General features: G+C 44.1%; 2 protein-coding genes across 3 annotated transcripts; both read left to right on the forward strand.

The window, feature by feature from the left end:
- Positions 1 to 9,569: 9,569 nt before the first annotated feature.
- LOC123426334 (nuclear receptor coactivator 6-like) lies at positions 9,570 to 14,860 on the forward strand. The gene is made up of 5 exons (XM_045110143.1): positions 9,570 to 9,803; positions 10,027 to 10,677; positions 11,090 to 11,714; positions 11,868 to 13,209; positions 14,059 to 14,860. Exons 2-5 carry the CDS (start codon positions 10,062 to 10,064, stop codon positions 14,086 to 14,088), a joined length of 2,613 nt encoding a protein of 870 aa, XP_044966078.1. The 5' UTR covers positions 9,570 to 9,803; positions 10,027 to 10,061; the 3' UTR covers positions 14,089 to 14,860.
- A 701-nt stretch (positions 14,861 to 15,561) lies between these two features.
- Positions 15,562 to 21,768, forward strand: LOC123426335 (glutamyl-tRNA(Gln) amidotransferase subunit B, chloroplastic/mitochondrial). 2 transcript variants are annotated; one of them, XR_006622168.1, is made up of 10 exons: positions 15,562 to 15,681; positions 16,503 to 17,187; positions 17,799 to 18,008; positions 19,672 to 19,812; positions 19,902 to 20,105; positions 20,202 to 20,399; positions 20,747 to 20,815; positions 21,064 to 21,180; positions 21,279 to 21,427; positions 21,519 to 21,768. XR_006622168.1 is itself a non-coding variant. In XM_045110145.1 (9 exons), exons 2-9 carry the CDS (start codon positions 16,564 to 16,566, stop codon positions 21,354 to 21,356), a joined length of 1,641 nt encoding a protein of 546 aa, XP_044966080.1. In that variant the 5' UTR covers positions 15,562 to 15,681; positions 16,503 to 16,563; the 3' UTR covers positions 21,357 to 21,768. The 2 variants fall into 2 exon arrangements, 1 of the variants encoding a protein (XP_044966080.1); XM_045110145.1 differs by having other exon boundaries at positions 21,279 to 21,768.
- Positions 21,769 to 22,065: the final 297 nt, after the last annotated feature.

The raw sequence follows: 22,065 nt of genomic DNA on the forward strand, positions 1-22,065 counted from the left end.
TCCGGAGCGTTGAAGATATCCCAGTAGTTTCTTGTTATCAATTCGTTCAATTATTTCGAGGTGCTCAACCTCATCAAGTTTCATTTGTATGGTGCAATATCCCTCTTTCTAGCAATCCTTTCTAACGGTGGTTTCTTTGAGTGGGCCCATAACCCACAGGTTCTTTCCCAGGATCTGTCCTGGCTCTTTTGATCTTTTTCCAGAGATCTCTAAATCTTTTCAACTATGATGTAAGTATGAATTTCATCAGTCATATCCCTTCTCCAAGACCTATTAGAATTAATTGTCATACTGGCTCAACCTTTCATTCTTCTTTATTCCGGAGTGTCTCAGCTATTCTTGGTGTTGTTTCTCGTCTTCATTCTCAGCTTGCAAATTCGAAGGAGTGTTTCTCTCAGTCTTGTTCCATTCTTGTGAAGACTATCATCTCAGCTTCGTGTATCCTCTCATTTGTTGTCAATCATGAGTAACCCCTTTCGTGCTATCCGGTGCTTCTCTGAGTTGTTTTTATTTCTCGTTCCTCCGAAGGCCATCATTTTAGAAGAATCTTCGTTCTCACCTTTCAGCTTTCATCCTCAATTCTTCTCAATTGTTGTCTCTTCGTTCGTCTCTCGTTTATCCGGTGCCTTGTTTAAGTTTTTCTTCTCTTAGGTGGCTCATGATCTCTTCATTCTCTTGTATCTCCATTCATTCTTGGTATCCCCATTCAATTGTGAATTCTTACCGGTGCTTTCTTCAATCATGCTTCAAGTGGTGCTTACCTATCTCTCTCTTCAAGTTTCTTTCAAGCATAATAAGTGGTATGCTAAATCCGCTGTTTGTCATCAATTAAACTTGATGAAGGATAAGCATGACGTAATTCTTATTCTTGTTCATAGTGATTTCAATTCTTCTTCCGGAGGGCTCACGATATCAATTCCTTTTCTCTAGTGTTCTTATCTTTCTTTTCCGGAGTTTCAAGTTTTCTCAAGTATCTCTTCGTGTTGCTTCATCTAAATCTTGGCAAGGTCATAATCTTATTCTTTCTACCTTCATATCGTTGCACCATTCATTTGTATACAGAGGTCCTTCAGGGTGGTTCATCAAGGTTTCAATTCATTCTCAAGTGTTCTCCAATATTCTTGTTGGAGAACCTCAAGTATCCTTTCTCTTGCATTTACAAGTGCATTTGTTCTTCCTTTATCCTTTGAGGGGGTATTATATCATTCTTGTTAGTGTAGGAGCCTCGAAGAGTTTTCCTTTCAAGAATGAGATAATTAAACCCACCAATTCTATGATCATGAGATATTTTCAACCCATGATTTCTTCATTGAGCTATATGGTTTGGATTTCACCTAAAGCTTTTCCTATGGGTTGTTGCTATCATGGTGCTTGTCATTAATCCAAGTTCTCAATGTATCCCCTTGGTGTAGGTTATTGTTCATATCTTGTTTCTCCCAATCAATCCTTGTTTCTGTTGGTGGCTGGTTGTCACTTCATTAATTTGAAAAGGTTTCCATAAGCCCACTACTATCTTGTTCTTTCGTTGTTGTTTTCCAACAACTACGTTCATTTCTTCTCGCAAGGGTGCTTGTCAAGTTCATTTGCGATATAGTTGTCATTCTCTCTTCGTTCTCTTCTTCCGTATGAGCTAGTTCCTATTCTATTGTTTCGGAGGCATTGTGATGTTGCTCTTTTGGGTCTATTATGTTGTTCTATCAAGATCATGGTGTTCCCTTGTTCTATTTAGTTGTTTGTGGTGAATATTGTCTAATTCTCTCTTCCTATCGATTTTTTGTCCCATTTTCCTACCGAAGTGCTGCCGAGTTTTTCTGTGAATTCTTGCTTCTTTCTCATATCAATCCTCATCTCTTTTCAACCTTCAAGGATCGTTGGTTTCACTCGTTTGTCAAAGAAGCGATTAAGTTTTTACCTCTTGTTCTTTCTCATCCTCTCCCCCTTTCATTCTTTGATCTCGGGGCGAGATCCTCTTGTAGTGTAGGAGAGTTGTGACAGCCCGATGCCGACGTTCTAGAAGATTCCCCTTCTATTCCGTTTTCATTGTGTGTCTATTTTCTTTTGTCGCATCATCATCGCATCATGCGCATCATCAGCATTGCATCGGCATCCCGTTGCTGCCAGTTTTCAAAACTTGCATCCGTTGTTAGTTGTCGGTTCTCGTCGTTGTCCATTCTGAGCCCGACCGCACTCGCACGCGCCCGCGGCATCGTCAAAACCCTGTTTTAAAAGTGTGTTGAAAACTTTCTCTGATCGAGGTGAAACTTGGCATCCGGTCGTGATTAGTTATAACTAGGTTGCCTGTCGAGTTTCGTCGCGATCGGAGACCGTCTGGTACCCGAACGGTCGACCGTAGTGGCACCGTCTTCGGTTATTCGTCGGACGTTCGTCGGTGTTTTAAAATTCGTTGCCGCGCCGCCCGTTCTCCCTCTCGTCTCCGGATATCCACTCTACACGGCCTCGTAATCGTTCCTGCGTTCGGAATCGTCTGAATCCGACCGCACGGTTGGATCCGGAACGAAATTCCGGCTAAGCTAGCCCCCTTTTCTCTATAAATAGACCCCCGGTGCATTTTAGAGAGCCTTCCTCTAATCCCTCCTTGTTCTCCGTGCCCACCTACCCCTAACCCTAATTCTCCCAGCTCTCTCTCCTTCCACAGCCGCCGGGCCCGCCCGAGCCCGCGCGTGGCCCGCCCGAAGCCCATCTGGCCGCCGCCGCCGCCCGTTCTGCCTCTTGCCCCGAGCCCCCCGCGCCTCGCGCCCGCAGTCGCCCGCCAACCTGTAGCTCCCCGCCGAACCAGGAGCCATCACAGCTCGTCAGAGTCCGCGACCGGACCTTCCCCGATGCCCCGCTTCCGCGCCGCCGGTGACCGGCGCCGCCATCTTGCTTTGCCGGCGTCGCGCCTACCATCTCCGCCGCTCCGAGCCTGAAAGAAGCCGCCCCATGGCCGTCCTCCGCCCGGACACGCCAGATCCGTGCCAGCGCCGGCATCTGCTCGGGTTCCCGCGCCACCTCGGCCCGGCGCCTGCAGAGCCAGCCGCCGCCGCCCCTGCAGTGCTCGAGCACGAGCAGCGTCGGGAGGACGACGAGGAGCCCCGCTCCTGGGCCGCGTCGCCTCCCAGGCCGGCCCCGTCCCGCCGACCCAGCTCCACACCGCCTTCGCCTATGGGCCGCGCGCCCCCACGAGGCCCAGCAGCAGCCAGCAGGCCGATGGTCTCCTCCAGGCGTTGACCGCGCTCCTGGACCCCGCGGCCGAGCAGCCCCGCTCGGCCCAGGCCTCCAGCTGGCCTCCTCCAGCATCCTTCGGCTCGAAGGCCCCAAGGTGAGGCTGGACTATCCCCCGCCTGTGCAATTTTCGGTGTAAAGCGCCCCCAATTCGGCCCGTTTGATTATTAGGATTTTTCCTGAGAATATATCTTTTTCAGGAATTAGACGTAAATATAATTGCCCGTAACTTTTATTTCGTAAGTCGGGTTGAGGCGTGTAGCATATCGATTTCGTGTAGTTTTGTGCGTAGATTACGTTGGTGCAACATGCATAATTGTTTGTCGTCGTTTACCGTGCCTAACGCCTAGTTTAGCGTGCTGTCTCGATAGGTTCATTGCCGTAGTTATTTTTCGCGCATGTCCGGATTGCCCGAATGCCTTAGATAAAATGTTCATGTCTTAGGAACCACTTTTCCATGTATTTTAGAGTAGACGTTGGTATTTTTGCGTGTAGGGATTGCCGCTAGTTTATTTTCCCGTGTATAGATTATTATCTCGCATTTACGTGTGGCATTATTTTTGTGTTGCAACCCCACATATTTTATATGTTTTCGGGGTAGAAAAATCCATATGATTTTTCTGTGCAATTAGTTTTAGCTTTTGAGGGAGTTAGTTCGCGCGATATTTTGCCATGTAGACCTCTTGTCTTTTTCGTAGGATTTATTCCGTGCTTCGTTGAAGGAGTTGTCAACTAGAGAGTTGTTCTTGCGTGTTTACTCTAGCCCCTCGTATTTTTGGTTGCAATAGATATGCATGTTTAGGTGTGGTTTGCTTGCTCTCAAGTTGCTACAAATAGTGCTGATTTGGAGGTGCTGAAATATTTCCAAGTCTGGAATCTGTTATATTTTGTTGTTGTCTTGTCTCGCTTGTATCTTTTGATCTGTAGCTCTTTTGAGGTTGGTGCAATGGAGTTAGTTGTAGCCCTTGTGTTTCTCTAGCATGCTGTGAATTTTCATACCATTTGGAGTCCTGTAGCTTATGGTTTAGATGCTGTCAATATGGCTTCAGATCGAAAACTGCACTTTCATGAAGTGTAATTTTCACTAAGTCTGAAATAGTGTGTGAGATGCCATTTTGTGTCTTCTTTTCCTAGTGTTCCTTGCTGCCATGCTAGTTGTTGTTAGTTGTTTGTTGTAGTCCTTCTTGCCCTCTTTCGTGTCATGCCTTGGTTGATTATATTTGAGTTGTGTAGCTCATAGTTGTGGGGTGTAGAAAATGCTATGTGGCTGATTTTGGCAGATTGTAGTGATATCTTGTTTTGTTCGTAGTTGTTGAACCGTAGCTCCGATTTGATCGTGTCCTACATGAAACTTGCTTAGAATCCCGTGTAGTTTCATTTTCTTTTGCTGGTTGTATGTTTTGAAGTTCTCGTGGCCGTCGTTGCACATGTATTGCATTCGTGCCATCATATCTTGCGGTGCTTGTATCTTTTGAACCGTAGCTCCGTTGGAGATGTTCTCTATGTGTAAATTGCTTGAAATGACGTGTAGAATCACGTGAACCTATTTGTTCTGTTGTTTAACAACCAATTAAATGTGTTAGTTCAGATCTGGACAGAATTGTAAATTAACATGTGAGGTCGTTTCGGAGGTGCTATATGACATTTCCGACCTCATTTAAAATGCCTAGATAGGTAGTTTAATTATTCTTCACCTCTTGCCATGTTTAACCACATTTAATATTGCCGTGTATCTAATCGGGATAGAACTAAATAAATAAGCGTGGAGTTTCGTCAATATGCAACTCGTTGCATATTGAACTTCACTTAATGTGTAGTGTTTGATTGTGTGAATTGTCATGCCGTGACTTGCATATATTCAGCTGCTCATGCATCATATGTGTTGTGCATCGTGTGGTGAGTTCCGTGTGTTGATTTGTGTTTTGGTTTGTTTCGTCTCGATAGAGTTCTGCAGCGTGCCGGATTGTGAGGACCCGTTCGACTAAGTCGGTTCGTCTGTTTCACGAAGGCATTCTTCTTCCAACCGAGATCTCAGGCAAGATGACCATTTCCCCAGATACCATTACTATCATTGCCATGGTAGTTTTACCGCTTCTATCGTTTATGTCTCGTTGCCTACCACATGTTAAATATCAGCCTCTCAACAATGCCATGAAATCCTTCAACCTGTTCAACCTAGCAAACCACTGATTGGCTATGTTACCGCTTGCTTAACCCTGTGTTAGAGTTGCTAGTTGCAGGTGCAGTTGCTTCCATGTGATAACATGGGTTCCTTGTTATATCACCCTATTAAATGCTATTTAATTTAATGCACCTATATACTTGGTAAAAGGTGGAAGGCTCGGCCTTTCTAGCCTGGTGTTTTGTTCCACCTTTGCCCCCTTAGTTTCGGCTACCGGTGTTATGTTCCATAATTGAGCGCTCCTAACACGGTCGGGGTTGTTATGGGGACCCCCTTGATAATTCGTCTTAGATTAAAGCTGGTCTGGCAAGGCTCAACATTGGTTCTACATTTGCCCAACATAATAATTTTGATAACACTAAAATGCATAGGGAGTTAGCGCTACCCGAGGAGTAATTCTACATAATACAGGTAGGGCCAGTGCTGATGGTGCTGATCCAAAACAGAGCACTGTGCGGGGCCACTACTTGGAAACTCGAGGTTTGGCACTCGTACGCGTAGCTTATCCATCGTGTCTTGGGAACGAGATACGCGGCTCCTATCGGGATCGTCGACACGTCTGGTGGCCTTGCTGGATTAGTTTTACCTTTGACGAGATATCTTGTGCATCGGGATTCGGGTGATGCTTTGGGTAATCTCAGAGTTGAGGTTTTCCACTAAGGAATCCGACGAGATCGCGAGCTTCGTGATTGAGGATTTCCATGCGGCTTGTGGTAATTTGTGATGGACTAGTTGGAGCACCCCTGCAGGGTTAAATCTTTCGAAAAGCCGTGCCCGCGGTTATGTGGCAACGTGGAAACTTTGTTTAACACTGGTTCTAGATAACTTGAAGTTAACTTAATTAAACTTGCCAACTGTGTGCGTAACCGTGACTGTCTCTTTCGTGAGTTCCTTCTCCGATCGAGGACACGGTGGGGTTATGTCTGACGTAGGTAGGTGTTCAGGATCACTCATTTGATCATCAGTAGTTCACGTCCGCTATGCGTAGATCTTCCCCCTCTTATTTCTTATACTCGTAAGTTTAGCCACCAAATAAATGCTTAGCTGCTGCTGCAACCTCACCACTTAACCATGCCTCACCCATTAAGCTTTGCTAGTCTTGATACCTTTGGAAATGAGATTGCTGAGTCCCATGTGGCTCACAGATTACTACAACACCAGTTGCAGGTACAGGTAAAGGTTACTTGACGCGAGCACGTTGATTGTACATTTGGAGTTGATTATTCTTCTTCTTCATCGATCTAGGATGGGTTCCAGGCCGGCAGCATGGGATAGCAAGGATGGACGTCGTTCTTCTTTTTCTCGTTTGTTTTCGTCCGTAGTCGGACCCTGGTCTTATTCATGATGATCATGTATTGTACTGCGGTGACTCTGATGTAGCTTGTGGCGAGTGTAAGCCAATTCTATATGTATATTTTATCTTTTCAGTACAAGTACTTGTAAAGATATCCATTCTTGTGACACGACGAGATGCGCTTCTATCCCTGACGAGGCCTTCGTGCCAAATTGAGGATAGGGTCGCAACTTGGGTGTGACAGGTAGTACCGCTGGGTCGGATGGTAGTACCGCTCCAGCGGCACTACCACCCCAAGATATGTGTCGTTTGCACGTTTTCCCTTGAAACTTCCATTTGAGAAGAAGTACCGCTCGCTTGAGCGGTACTACCACTTGTGCACATGTTGAGTGCATAACGGTTGGATTTCAAGGGACATATTTAAGGGGGTCTTCTTCCCTAATGGTCTCTAACCTTTTAGCTCGTGTTCTTCCCCCATTGTTGACTTTCTTCGAGCTTGCTAACTCTGAATCCCTTCAATGATTCTTGCTAGTTCTTGAGGGAAACGAGAGAGGAGATCTAGATCCACATTTTCACCAACCACTTTCTCCTCTATGTGAGGGGAACCCCTTAGATCTTGATCTTGGATTTCTTTGTGATCTCCTTGTTCTTCCTCTCATATTCCTCCATAGTTTTTTTGTTGTGGAGGGATTTGAGTATGAGGGTCTTGACCACTTTGTGTGCTCTTGCCATTAGTTGCATCGATTTGAGTTCTCCACACTGATACGTGTAAGTGAAAAGTTGAGAATCTTATTACTCTTGGGTGCTTTGTACCCTAGAGCTTGTTCTTCTTGGGTGCTTTGGCATCCTAGACGCTTGGTGGTGCCTCGGAGCCATTATGACGTAAAGCTCCAGGCAAGCGCCGAGGTCTCCAATTAGGTTGTGGAGATTGCCCCAAGCATTTGAAGTTATCTCGGAGCCACAATCAATTGTGGTGAAGCTTCATGATATTGTTGGGAGCCTCCAATTAAATTCTAGAGATTGCCCCAACCTTGTTTATACGGGTTCGGTTTCCATCCTCGGTCCCTTAGTGAAATCACGACATCTTGCATTGTGCGAGGATGTGAGGAGATTACGGTGGCCTTAGTGGCTTCTTGGGGTGCATTGTGCCTTCACACCGCTCTAAACAGAGATTAGCATCCGCAAGGGTGTGAACTTCGGGATACACAGTCGTCTCCGCGTGCCTTGGTTATCTCTTACCCGAGCCCTTTACTTACTGACTTTACTTTGTGATAGCCATATTGTTTCTTGTTATATATCTTGCTACACTTAGTTGTTTATCTTGCTTAACATAAGTTGTTGGCGCACATAGGCAAGCCTAGTTGTTTTAGGTTCTGTGCTTGACTAATTAAACGCTAGTTTTATTCCTCATTTGTTGAAGCCTAAAACGTAATTATACTTAAAGCGCCTATTCACCCCCTTCTAGGCGACATCCACATCCTTTCAGACGCGACCCCACTCCGCACCATAATTTTCTTTTCTTTATTCATTCTTTTCTTTCTCTCTCTTTCTCTTCATCAATCACGTGCAAGTGACATGACATATGAGGAAGAAAATGAGAAATGTGGCTGCACGGACGAACCATGCGCGTTCGCGGCCGTTTAGGGGGCATATTTGCAATGTTCGACTGTAGATGCTCTTATCAGTTAGCTCGGCTCGATAGGCATTCTTCTTACCTACAGTTTTCCTCCCAAATCAGAACATGCACATGACCCGTTTTGCTCCACCTTCGCCAATCTCGACCTCCCCTACGCTGCTCCGGCTAGCGACCTCCATAGCCACACCTAGTAGTGGATCCAACTCAATGGGCCAGCGCAGGCCAATAGTAGAACCGTTCATAAATCTTCTTTTCATATATTTTATTATTTTTGCTATGTATAAGCCTATTGGGAAAATCCCAGAACATCGTGCCCACCTTCTAGCTCCGCCACTGGGCGCACCCATCCATTGTTTTTTTATCCAAGCCCACTGCCGTCGTTATTCCGAGCAACAATACGAGAAAATTTGACGCTGTTGCCAGTGTTACAGCTCAACTGCCTCTCACCAGTTGCTTTACTCGCGAGGTGGGCGAGGCGGTGCTATGAGGGATGCGTGCGTAAGTCGCCAGTCGAGCCGCCCAAGGAGACAATGGACGATGTGTGACGATGCCAATGTTGCGATCGACAGTGTGTGGGGATGCACCAAGATGCTAGCATAGCTGCAACTGATTACGTTAGAGCTGCAAACAGGGGAGAGGCAAAGCTGCAACCGGCTAAGACGAATCTACAACCGACGACGACGTCACTACTATCATTGACATCGATGCTGCGAGCGGTGTGTGAGGGGAGCGAGTGGCGATGATGCAAGGGTGTTGCTCTATGTGAGGGAGGGCGCTGGTGCAACGATGAGCTACGACCGACGAGTCGAGTTGCTGCAGTCGGCGATGGATGATGCTATAATGAGTACCCTACCGCGACAGCCATGCATGGGCGGGGGCGGAGAACCTCAACGAGCGACGAACGGCCCATGACGAGGACGGCGAGCTGCAATGAGCGGCAAGTACAACAACCTACGACCGATGACAAGGGCGACGAGCTACGATCGATCTCAAGGATGATGGTTGGAAAGGACGGCCTACAGGGGATAGAAAACACGTTGTATGCCTCTTCGAAGAGGTATATGTGTACGAGAGTATTGGGGTAGAAAGTGATTGTACTGCCGGGACATGGTGACACGAGGCGGTCGATCTTGGGTTAGGATCGGTCGACCTAGGCACGAAAGATTTTTTTTTTCTTTTAGAAGGGAACGAACTTGATGAGAACCACCCGTACGATCGCGAAGCCGACCCGACCTGAGCCCATCCACCCAACCCAGCCCGAGCCGGTTCGTTCTCCCAATCCATCCGCTCCCACTCCCAACCTCGCCGGTCGCATCCGAACTCCGCCGCGCGCCGCCGTCGCGGCGGCCGTCCCCGCCCGTTCGTCCGAGGTCAGAAGCCAACTGCCGGCAAGCGCCGCCCGTCACCGACCCTCGACGAGCCCCCCGGAGATTTCGCTTCGATTCCAATTCGAACCCAGCTCGCGGGAGGTAATTTTCGAGCCCCCTCCGCGCATTCATCCACCCCCGGTTCGTGGTGCGGTTGCTACGATCGTTTCGGACCTTGCATGATTCGATCTAGGGTTTGTGGTTCGCTGAATGAGGGTGCTTCTGGTGGGATAATCGCGTTGTTGGGTGTTTGATTGTTCGCCGTCTCCTGTTCGATTACTTCGATTTGCGGAGTAATAACCAGCAGCTATCTACTATTTTGCAGGAGATTTCAGCGAGGGTTTGGACTCCGAGCCGGGGATGTACGGACAGGGAGGGGGCTTTAACCCACACTTCCGTCATGCCGCACCACCGCCGCCTCCGCCGCTGTCACAGCAACCGCTTCCGCCGCCACCGCCTCGACCACAAGCTGGGGTGACGGCTGGCTTCCCCCAGCAGTCGCTACCACTGCCGCCGCCGCTGGTGCAGTACCCGCAGCCCCCAGCAATGCGTCCGCCGCCTGCGCAGTACCAGCATGGCATGCCGCCACATCTGAATCAGGCCTATCCCTATGCCCATCTAGGCCAGATGCACCACATGCCAATGCTCCCACAGCAGAGGGGTTTTGGGCATATGCAAATGCCTGGGCCACAGCAAGCCATGTATCAGCCCCCTCCGCAGTATCCCATGCCAGTGCCTCTCCCTCCACCACCGCCGCGGCCACCAAGCATTGCTCCAGATAACCCGCCACCTCCACCCCCGCCACCATCTTCTCCGCCTCTTATGCCTCCGTCGCCACCAGCTGCTCCGGCAACTTCAGAGTCATGTGCAGAGACAGAAGGAAAAGAAGGTGCCCCAAATGGTGGTCATGAAGGCAAAAGTGAGAAAGAAGCAACTGAATTAATTGTGTCTGATGACTCGGATATGGATATGGGTGGTGAGTGAATCCTCCCCACTCTCCATGTCGCATTTTTTTGAATTCTTAAAATTCTGATATCATTCTGCTGCCACATTGTGTATCGTAGCATTCCTTTTTTGCGGGGTTGTATCGTAGCAGCTTGGCATATCCTATGGCGTAAGCTGTTAATTACTCCGCGGGTTTATTTGGTATCCTGCCCATTTTACGTGATAGTGATGTAGTATGGTCTCTTCTTTTTCTGTACAGTTCTATGATATTCAACCTTGTCCATCTGCATAGCAATCTATATGATGGCTAACTATCAATATATCTATGTCCCTTTCTACTAATGTACCACCAGTTAGACTTCTGGATTGATATGACACTGCATTCAGCCTCATTCTTGAGCTAGTTTATTTCTGTAAATTTACTTTGTGAAGTTAAATTTCAGGAGATGAGGACTCACCATCAATGGTTCGTCTGAGCGTTGTCAATTCTTCGCCTGCTGCTGCTGCTGATTGCTCTGGAGATAATAATAATACTGCTAATGTGACAAAGGCTTTTAATGACATGCCCAACCTTGGCAGTGATTTGCCACCTAGCAGCAGTGGGAAGACTAAAACTGGAAATGTGTCCATTGAAGTTGGGAGCCAGTTGCAGTTAATACAACAAGACTATGCCTCAGATGACAGTGAGGACGAGGAGGAGCATACTCGTGCTACTAGCAACCCTGTGCTGCCTGAAGATAATGAGCCGAATCAATCAAGTGATATAAATACTGAAATTGGTCATCAGCAGGTTACTGATGCAGAGGAAAATGTGAATGCAGTTCATTGCTCTCAGCAAAATTATGAGCCTAGAATGCATCAGCTTAAGGATGAGACAAGCCCAATAAATCACAACCCAGATGAGCTGGGGCAGCCAGTCACAGAAAGTTTAAGTGGCAGTGAGTCTGCTGGAATGCAACATAGTGAAAGGCATGGGAGGATCCAGACGAAACGAATCCGTAGTCAGTCACCTATAGCTAGGAGGAGCTGTAGCCCTTCTGGAGAAAACAAGCACAGTCCATCCCAAAGGTACCGGACCATGTATCACTCATTAAAAAATGCATCTTCTTATCTCCATAAAGTGGAAGCCTTTTTTTGCCTCTAATTGTTTTATATATGTCATCTAGTTTATTTTTAGAGCCCCTTCTGGATTACTAAGAATGTGTTTTCTTCTTCTTTCAGTTCATCACATGAAAGGCAAAGCAGGTCACCTCTTGCTAAGCGGGCTAATCTTCATCGGAGCAAATCACCACACCATGTGAGTTTGCTACCAGGACAACCACTAGTTGCAAGTTCAGAACCCCAGATGCAGTTTCAGCCAAATGCTATGGCACCATCAAATGATTTCCTGCAGAATCAGATAAGAACCTATCCTGCACCAGATCTTTCTCATCCTAGGCCGTTGGATTTCCATCCTCATGCTCCCCAGCTAGGTGTTCCTTCTCAACAGCAGCCTGCTGCCTTCAACAAGGATGAGTTTAATAGGCCTTTTCCTCTTGACAATGCGCCAGTTCCTCTTCCAGATGGACGGCCAGAGTTTTCTGCTGGTGTAGGTCTGTCTTATTCAAGTCATCAATCTTCATATGGCCAGCAACAGCCTCCTCCTGGCAATTTGGCTTCGGGAGCTAACATAGCTTACCCATCTTTCCAGATATTTCCATCAAATCTGCCAGGAAGTAATGACTTAGGTCCTGTACCTGTATCTGACGCTGTTCTGCCTAAATCGTCTATCAAGCCACACTACAACCCATTTGCATCTACCTTTGAAACAGATCCGACTCTTGATATTAGTCCCATTCAAAGTCCAAATGCAGTTGAGTCTGCTTCAGCAAAAGCAGTAGAGCACATGAATACAATTAGTCCTTTTGGTCAGTCTGTTCCTGGATCTGGAACTCGTTTCAATGAAAGTTCTGCAGAAGTTGTGCCCAGTCGGCAGAAACAATCTTGTCCTGGCTTTACTCCTGGGGGTCCCTATGATCCACTTCTGGATAGTATTGAACCCTCAAGCAATTCAATCAACAAGATGGATCTTGCTCAAGAGGCGAATCTGAGTGCCACTGGTAGTCGTAATGCATCAAAACTTGTGAACATAGAAGTGGAGAGTAAAAATATGCACGGACTCGGGCTTGTTGCCGAATCAGAGGTTGGAGAACTTGGAGAGGTGGCAGCAGATACTGAAACAGGAGTGGTGGAGAATGCAAGCCCTGAGCCCTTAGGTGCTAAAGACTGGAGCTCAGATATTCCTGATGATATCGACAATGACCAGTCATTGGATGTAAGTAAGAAGAGCAAGGACTCCAGATCAATGAAGCTTTTTAAGGTTGCTATTGCAGATTTCGTTAAGGAAGTTCTTAAGCCATCATGGAGGCAGGGAAACATGAGCAGAGATGCTTTCAAAATGATTGTTAGGAAAACAGTTGATAAGGTCTCTAGTTCGGTTCCTGGCAATCATATACCGAAAACACCAGCCAAGATTAGACAGTATGTCCAGTCTTCTCAAAGGAAAGTGACCAAACTAGTAATGGTATGTCTACACTGCCACCAGCATAGCATTATGTACTGAATTTGCTAATACTCTTTCTGGCCATATGTTTACAGTTCCCAATATTTACTATGTTGTGGTGATGTTACATGATTGTTTAAATATCTGAACACAATCATGGAAAATATGCCATCCATTTATAGTGTGAAAAGCAACATATTTTCTTGTCTTCATGCTCTTCTTAAACTATGATTTTGTAAATGGAGATGTCGAGAATTCTTTGGCGATTGGGTATGAATTTAGCATCATGTAATTTTAGTTTACACTGTTATATTTGGGAGGCTGGGATTCATCTTAAATTTTGAATAAGCTTAACAAATTAGATAAATCACAACCTGGAGGCAAGCAAATTTTATTTATTGAACCGTTTACATTGGATTGTTGGAATATTTAGACAAAAAGAAACAGTTGGCAAGCTAGAGTTTTTCAACAGTTTGCCGATGCTTTGTCTAATTGGCTGAGATGTTGAGTCTATTTAGGATGAATAAAGGCATTCTTGTGCACCTTTTGTTCTTCTAGCATTTTTATTTTGCTTGCTGGTTTTAGTTTAAGGTTTTGGTTACTTCACTTTCCAGATTGTGAAGGCTTCTTATGGGCGTGAAGCCTTGTAGTCTGTTAGTAAATTTGTTGTATCTATTAATATGTTTCAGCAGGAGGGAACTCCCTTACCTTTCTCTGAGAAAAAAGTGAACAAATTGGAAGAACAGCTATGCATGGGTGCACATAAATTCTGAAGTTCTACATATATAGAGTTTCACACACTCTTTACTTGTGTTCAGCATAATTATGTTTGGATATGCATGTACCAATCGATTTATTTCATTTCTTCAGGGTTATGTTGACAAGTATGTGAAGTTATAGCTGCATTAGACTGGGCCAATCAGAAGAGACTTCCTTTGCAGTTGTAGAAGTTGTGAAGAATACTGATTCAGGCGGCAAGCCGTGTATTGTTCTCTTGGAACATCTATTTGCATGAGAAAGTCCTTTACAAGAAGGTATTCTTGTAAGTACTGAGGGAACGACTGTATTAGAATCATGTGTTTAAACATCAGTTTCATATTCGGTTAAGTTGCTGCCTAGTCCTGTTCTGTTCGTTGTAAAGCACTTTGTTGATATTTCTTTCCCTTTCCACCCAACACTGTGTAAGTGATAGGCCTGATAGCAGGATGATGTATTTTTTCTTGCACTGGTTTCATGAACATGCTGCTGGTGCTATTGAGCAGCGTCTGCTTGTTATGTGTACTTTAGAACATCCAGTCTTGTATCTTTGTAGTGCAGTACTTAAGCGTGGACCAAGACGTCATGCTTACTTTCATCAGATGATCTTATATGTCCTTGCTGCTGATAGTCTACATTTAGTTGTGAAGATCAAGTACAAAAGGAACTGGTGGAGGAGCAATGAGAAGTGTTTTGGGGTCATGTTATTTCCTCAGGAGCTCAAGCCATGGGATCTGGTCGAATTCACTTGGAGAAAATTAGCCTGCAAAGGTTTTGCAGCATCAAGCCTTTATTTAGATAGATATAGGAAAAATAGCTCATTTGAATTTATTGGTCTGCGTGGGGTGTAACCTGAAGTTAATCTATATGTTGGATTGAGCCGTGCTTTCAAATATAAGAAGAGGATAATGGACTATCTGATTGAACCTTGGGAGATGTGATGATTTCCACCAAAGTTGGTGAGCCTTTTATATTAGCAACTAATCGTTTTAATTTTCCATCCCAATATACTTGTTTTTAAAGGGCAATAATATTGTTCCCTAACCGTTTCAAAAGTCTGTAGAGCATAATACGCTTCGTCCTAGTTTATTGGCCCCCTTTGTATTTTGTGTCAAATTTTGATCATAAACTTAACTAATAAAATGTCACTGCATGTCAAAAAAAATTATATCGTTGATTCATATTTGAATGATATTACTTCTGCTATGTATAACATATATTTTGTTAGTTAAAATCATGGTCAAAATATGATCCTAAGTAAGATGGGACTAATAAACCAGGTAGTACTCTGCAGAAAAAAGGTTTCAAAAGCTCCGGACGTCTCCAGTTTCTTTGCCACGTATCCTTTGCCCTTTCATGTCAACCATATTTGGAGTCTTTGCCAGTTTTGTTTTTGAGAAAGAACAAGTCTTTGGCAGTTTTTTCTTTTGAGGAGCCTAGAGCGAGGCAGCCAGGGATCTGTGGTCTCAGCTTCTCTCTCTCACTGGGCTGAGTTGGGCTGAGCAGGGAGAGAGAAATGAGTGGGCCAATGTGATCTAAGTCCGAGGCCATGGCCCCCGTTTTCCCGGGGCCCAGCTCTCCCCTGGTGATTGATGATTAGTCTGGGAATGAAAATCATCCTAACAAGCCCTCTCCACTGCCTCTCCTTTCTCCCTTCCGCTGGCGCGCCTTGCTCTGCACCTCCTCGCCGTCGATCTCTGTCTACCGGCGGACCTCCTCGCTGTCGCTGCTGCCGAGGTGCAGCTCCCGTCCCCTCACCTCCCCTCAGCCCATTCCTTCCCCTCCCCTCAGCCCACTCCTTCCCCTCCCCTCAGCCCACTCCTTCCCCTCCCCTAACAAAGGATTCACTCGTATGCCAACTTCGCAATGGCTCATTGGTTACTGACGTAGTTTTTTATTCAAGAAACTTCGTACTAGTAGTGATCTAAACGCTCTTATATTTGTTTACAGAGGGAGTAATAGCTAATTTCGTGAGTACTACTCCCTCCGTTCCAAAATATAAGACCTTTTAGGTATTTCACTAGGAGACTACATACGGAGCAAAATGAGTGAATCTATACTCTAAAATATGTCTATGTACATCCGTATGTAGTTTATAGTACAATCTCTAAAATGTCTTATATTTAGGAACGGAGGGAGTACTCAGCAAATGTTGCGACAATACTGCATTCGTACTAGGTTGAGTATGTCTGACTTTATGGTGGTTTTGTCTTTGGTAAAAAGTTCATAGATTAATTTCAGAGTTACCAGCACCCCAGCAATCAAGTCTGGTACTAATTTCAGAGTTACCAGCATTCCAGCAATCAAGTCTGGTACTAATTTCAGGGTTACCAGCATTCCAGAAACAGTAGGATTGATTATTCTGACTCATCTGGAGAGCAAGTGTAACTTGATTCATCTTTGGTGAGAATCGCCATGGGAGGATTGGGCCGATTTATCATTTGTGTAGCCACCTAAACGCAGCGAAAACAATGCCAGCTAAATTGTGAATTGGTTTCTCATGTTATCCTGAAATCTGTCTGTATTCAAGTTTTTCTTTGTTCTCTTTCATCTTGCAGGCTGTTTGTTGCCCACCCAGTAGATTGTGAATTGCAATAGACGAAACGCACATTGCCCACAATGGCTCTAACGCTCTTACGAGGGATCAGAACGCAAACCTTATTTGGAGCAAATGCAGGCCTGTTCTGTACCACTCGACGTCATCCGCTAGCCCACTTCACAACTAGGGTGGAGAGTGTGCAGACCAGTGAGCCCAAATCAGTGCGCAAATCAATTCAACAAGCCACCAAGGAGGCAGCGGAGCACAAGACACAAGGTTTTGAAGCGGTGATCGGCATTGAGACCCATGTCCAGCTCTCGACCATCACAAAGGCGTTTTGCTCCTGCCCATACGACTATGGATCCCAGCCAAACAGCACTGTTTGCCCCACCTGCATGGGCCACCCCGGGACATTGCCGGTTCTGAACGCAAAGGTTGTTGAATGTGCTGTCAAGCTAGGCCTCGCTCTCAACTGTGAGATTTCCATGACATCCAAGTTTGATCGAAAGCAGTACTTCTATCCAGACCTTCCCAAGGGATACCAGATTTCGCAGTTTGACATTCCGATTGCTGAGAAGGGTTACCTTGATTTGGATATTCCAATGGAGTTTGGTGGTGGTCACAGGCGATTTGGGGTCACGCGGGTTCACATGGAAGAAGATGCTGGCAAGCTGCTTCACTCTGAATCAGGGAGTTTTTCTCAGGTTTCCCTTGTTATTTCCTAACTATGTACTACCTGTTTTCTGTTATATTCTATTCTTCGATGCTCCATGATATGGCCCTGGAATCATGGAAAAGTTGACAATCAGCACAGTGCAACGGTACAATTTCTAAACCGCTGCATTCATAAATGCTAAAGATCAAGTAATACAGAGAATTGTGTTTCTTACACATTTGATGCTAGAGGGGGCATACAATAAGAGGAAACTATACTTTCTGTCATACAGAAGGTAAGTACCAATCTCATATACAACAGAAATTCAAATCCTACACATCATGGGGCAAGAGCAGCTTAACTGCACTTGATGTCAGATCACTGTTTAGATCTTGCCTTTCATCCAAGCAAAGAGGCCTTCTCAAATCTGATACAAGAACATGAGGTTTCGGCAATCTGCAACAAGGTGTCATTACATATGTGGTTATGTGAAAGCATCACGAGACCATGTGCTTGTGCACTAGCACTTGACAGAAAATCATAGATAGAAAGAAGTAATAAAATAGAGCAAATTCAGCATCAAACAATTATGTACTGGCTCGTTGTACTGATAGCTACAAATTTAAAGTGATTAAAGTGGTTGCTATTCTGGTTGGCTAGGTTGACCTAAATAGAGCCGGCGTCCCTTTGCTAGAGATTGTCTCAGAGCCAGATATGAGGACAGGCATAGAGGCTGCTGAGTATGGTGCTGAGATACAAAGGGTTGTTAGATACCTGGGAGTGGGCAATGGCAACATGCAGGAAGGTTCCCTCCGCTGTGATGTGAATGTATCTGTCCGGCCTATTGGACAATCAGAATTCGGTACAAAGGTAACCATCAAAACTTAAGACTTACCCAACTGTTTTTATTCTGTATTAATATATTCCATGCCGACAACATTTCCATCAGTGTTATAATCTGATGATTCGTCAATACACTTATGTCCGGAGCACATGCTAGGCTATTAAAGCCTAGATTTCTTGCAAAGTTATCAGTTTAAACAATAAAATCCCTTTACGATTTTCTATAAAACTGACATTTTATGTTATATAGGGAGAATGAGAAGTTTTTTGGTTAGCCATTTGGTGAGTGCATGAAATACCTCAATTTTTTAGAGGTTCGTTTCTTTGTACAGGAAAAAAAATCACGTATGCTTGTAAAAATTGTAGATATTTTCCCTTATTATCCTGAGTTATTTTTCTTTGCCTTCAAAACATCCTGTCTTGTCGTTGGTTGAATTTACCCTAGATGAAAATCCTTCATGCATGCTGCAATGAATGTCTGTTCGACCAAGCGCGCTCGTATTGTGCAGCGCTGGTCGAATTCATCCTTGATGAGTCTGAAATATGGAAACAGGCAGGGGCTGTTGTCTATGGGAGCTGCGTCTTGATGGCAGCCATGCTTGCTCAGCCTGCGAAAGCTGCAGTTGCAGATGCTTTTTCGAGTCCCCTGTTTTCTCGCATTTCTCTTCTTTTATTAGTTATTCTTTGGCTCCTATTTCTTATATTTTTTCTGGCCTTTTTTTTCGTGCCTTGGACATGTTGTGTTTCCTGCTATTTTGGTGGTCTTCTAGTTACAACATTACAGCGTTCAGATGTGTGTTCGAGATAAATAGATCTTGTCTTATAAGAAGTGGCCAGAGAGTCATGAACTACACCAAATTATGCTGCTAATTCCGTTGGCAGAGATCAGGAAATCTTAGCAACCATGGACATTACAACGGGACCATCTATATCTATATCTATACTCTATACCTACTAATAAAGAAAATAGATATTCTTAGTCCGTCATATGCTATTTTATAAAAAAACCCGTGATGTTTTTGACATTAAACCCGCAGTACATATCAAATCTTTTTTAAAATACTCATAACTTCTAAATCGTAACTCCAAATTTAACATGTTATATATGAATTTTGATTAGAAAAATATGTAGAATCTGAATATGTTGTTATTTTACCTGTTAAGCATTAAAAAAATACTATCTAGGATGCAATCTTAATCAATAATGCATTATCCGTCTTTCTTTCATATCGGCACGGATCCGGATTATGGATGAACATCACAGCAAAATTAGGATTGGAGACGAAATTGAAGATCACTTGCCCCTTTCTTTGTATGTATTAAATCTTCATGCAAGCCGTGTTTAAATAGAAGACTTGTGGAATCTTGAACCGCGTTTTTTAGGCTAAGTTCATCTTTGTTTGGGCCGTAGCTACAAATACTCAGATCATAGACCATTTTTTGTAAATTCAGAGTGTGTGATATTCTTTTCTCCCGTTGCAATGCACGGGCCCTTTTGCTAGTTACTCCCTCCGTCCCAAAATAAGTGTCTCAACTTTGTACTAGCTCTAGTACAAAGTTGTACTAAGCTTGAGACAGTTATTTTGGGACGGAGGGAGTATTTTAAAAGGCGATAACTTCTGAGTTTTTGTAGCTATTGTAAGATGACATTGTGGGATCACATGCTTCTTTTAATTCTAATTTCTGACAGGTTGAAATAAAGAATATGAACTCATTTTCTGAAATAAGTAGGGCAATAGATTATGAGATATCCCGACAGATTCTTCTTCACAAAGAAAGCCAGGCTGACAAAATTGTACAAGAAACCCGTCTATGGGATGAATCTTCTCAGGTTATTGCCTCACCTTGCTGGTTGACTTTTGTTTTCACCTATTGGTCTTTTTCTACCATATTTAAATTCGTTTCATTGTCTGCACTCAGAAAACTTTTACAATGCGGAAAAAGGAGGGACTTGCCGACTACAGATATTTTCCTGAGCCTGATCTTCCTGAAGTTGTTCTGACTAGTGAGTACATTGATGAAATTCGTAATTCAATGCCGGAGCTTCCAGAGGCAAAGCGTAGGCGTTATGAGAACATGGGGCTCAGCATGCAAGATGTTATTTTCCTTGCTAATGACGATATTGTAATTATCTTCTGTATTACTCTTATTTTTACTTTGTCATGGATGTTATGTTACTGAAGTATATTTCAAAGTGTGAGATGTGTATGTTCCTCCCAGGTTGCTCATTTCTTCGATTCTACACTTGAGCGTGGTGCTGATGCAAAGCTGGCTGCTAATTGGATCATGGGTGACATTACGGCTTATCTGAAGAATGAAAAGCTCTCTATTGATGAAATTAAATTAACACCTCTTGAGCTTTCTGAACTGATTGCATTCATAAAGAATGGTACTATCAGTGGGAAGATTGGCAAGGAGGTAACTATTCTTAAGTATTGTTGTTTGTGTGTCACGCCTTTGGGACTTTGATTTAGTTGAAGCACTTCTCGGTTGTTTGCAGTCTCTTCCATTTGATGGTGCTACACTGATTTTGATGTCCAAAACTTGAATTTTGACAGTTTCAAAATAGGAAAGAAAAACACTATCTTTTCCCCTGCCGCCTCTGGGGAATTTTTTGCAGATTGCACAAGAATGAACTTTAGTACTTCAGTTATTCTGAAATATTTTGCATGCCTTCCTGACACTTCCTGTTATAAAAACTTGCAGTCTTGTTAGGTTCCATTAGTCAGTTAGTTTATAATACCGTTTCGATTCTGCCCTTGCAGATTCTTGTTGAGCTCATTACTAAAGGCGGAACTGTCAAGTCGGTGATAGAGGAGAAAGATTTGGTTCAGGTAATGTGGTCACACTGGAACCATTTCGAATCACAATAGTTTGAAAGTCGTCAGATATTATGATCACATCGGCCCTGCTGTGCTGAGGAATAATCAAGTAACAACCATCCTGAAGCCAATGAGAAAAAAAATCGATGCGCCCTTCTGATTTACTATATTACTTCTACTGTAGCAGATGAGATTTCAGTGCCTTTAATTTCTGCCTGGGTTTTTTTCTGAGTGAAAAACTGTACTACTGGATATGACAGATAGCAGATCCAGCAGCAATTGAGGCCATGGTAGATAAAGTACTCGCCGAGAATCCAAAGCAACTTGAGCAGTATCGGGCTGGGAAAACCAAGTTGCAGGGATTTTTCGCTGGGCAGGTTTGTGATATTTTTGAATCTGGAGCTGTGTTCCCTTCACTATGTTCTTTTGCCCCTGCAGTCCCTATAGCTGATCATATTATTTAAATTGATTCTAGGTGATGAAAGCATCGAAAGGTAAAGCAAGTCCTGTTTTATTGAACAAAATCCTCGGGGAGAAGTTGAAGGGTAATTAAAATTGCCGAGGTGTTTCGGCACAGAGAGAATATCTTGCCCTTGATGAGTGAACCATCAGATTACAACTAAAGTGAAACCCCGTAGCAGAATCACATTCTTTTGTAAAAACACTTACTTGGAGTTTGGAGTGTTGATTACCTTTCGCTCTCTTTTCACTACAGAGTGGATTTTGGAAAAGCAATCCAGTTCACATGACACAAAGATGAAGGATATGCATGGTATGTGTTTGAGCTGATAATAGACTGGAATGGTGTGGTGTGCAGATGAATCAGTTGCGTATGCTTACATGTTTTTACTCGTCGTCTTTTTTGCATTTGATCTTATGCAGCTGTAAACTCATTTGTAAATTGGATACATCAGTATCATGAATGCGGCTGTACTTATTGAAGTATTATTAAGTTTAGTCATTGAGTTGTTCCAGCGTTAGCATATCATTTTGAACTACTATTAAGTTGCTTAATTTTTGGCAATTCGCGTATGAGCCTGGGCTCATCTGCCTCTGATGAACAGTAAATCTAACAAAATACTCCCTCCGTTCCAAAATAACTGTCTCAAGCTTAGTACAATTTTATACTAGAGCTAGTACAAAGTTGAAACACTTATTTTGGGACAGAGGGTAGTAAAAAAGATTTGGTATTTTTCGGCATCGAAAATGGTTGCGGTGTTTGAACATTCTAGGGCCTTAGACAAGAAAATAAATTGGATCAA

Source organism: Hordeum vulgare, chromosome 2H (assembly GCF_904849725.1).
Source record: "Hordeum vulgare subsp. vulgare chromosome 2H, MorexV3_pseudomolecules_assembly, whole genome shotgun sequence".
In the NCBI taxonomy this organism is placed as follows: domain Eukaryota; kingdom Viridiplantae; phylum Streptophyta; class Magnoliopsida; order Poales; family Poaceae; genus Hordeum; species Hordeum vulgare.

Excerpts from the sequence above, each read along its gene's own strand:
- LOC123426334 (XM_045110143.1), top strand. The coding sequence starts at position 10,062 with ATGTACGGACAGGGAGGGGGCTTTAACCCACACTTCCGTCATGCCGCA. Across the intron at positions 10,678-11,089 it reads CTCGGATATGGATATGGGTG|GAGATGAGGACTCACCATCA; the intron begins GTGAGTGAATCC and ends GTTAAATTTCAG. Across the intron at positions 13,210-14,058 it reads AAGTGACCAAACTAGTAATG|GGTTATGTTGACAAGTATGT; the intron begins GTATGTCTACAC and ends TCATTTCTTCAG.
- LOC123426335 (XM_045110145.1), top strand. The coding sequence starts at position 16,564 with ATGGCTCTAACGCTCTTACGAGGGATCAGAACGCAAACCTTATTTGGA. Across the intron at positions 20,106-20,201 it reads TCCTTGCTAATGACGATATT|GTTGCTCATTTCTTCGATTC; the intron begins GTAATTATCTTC and ends TGTTCCTCCCAG. Across the intron at positions 21,181-21,278 it reads AGGGATTTTTCGCTGGGCAG|GTGATGAAAGCATCGAAAGG; the intron begins GTTTGTGATATT and ends AATTGATTCTAG.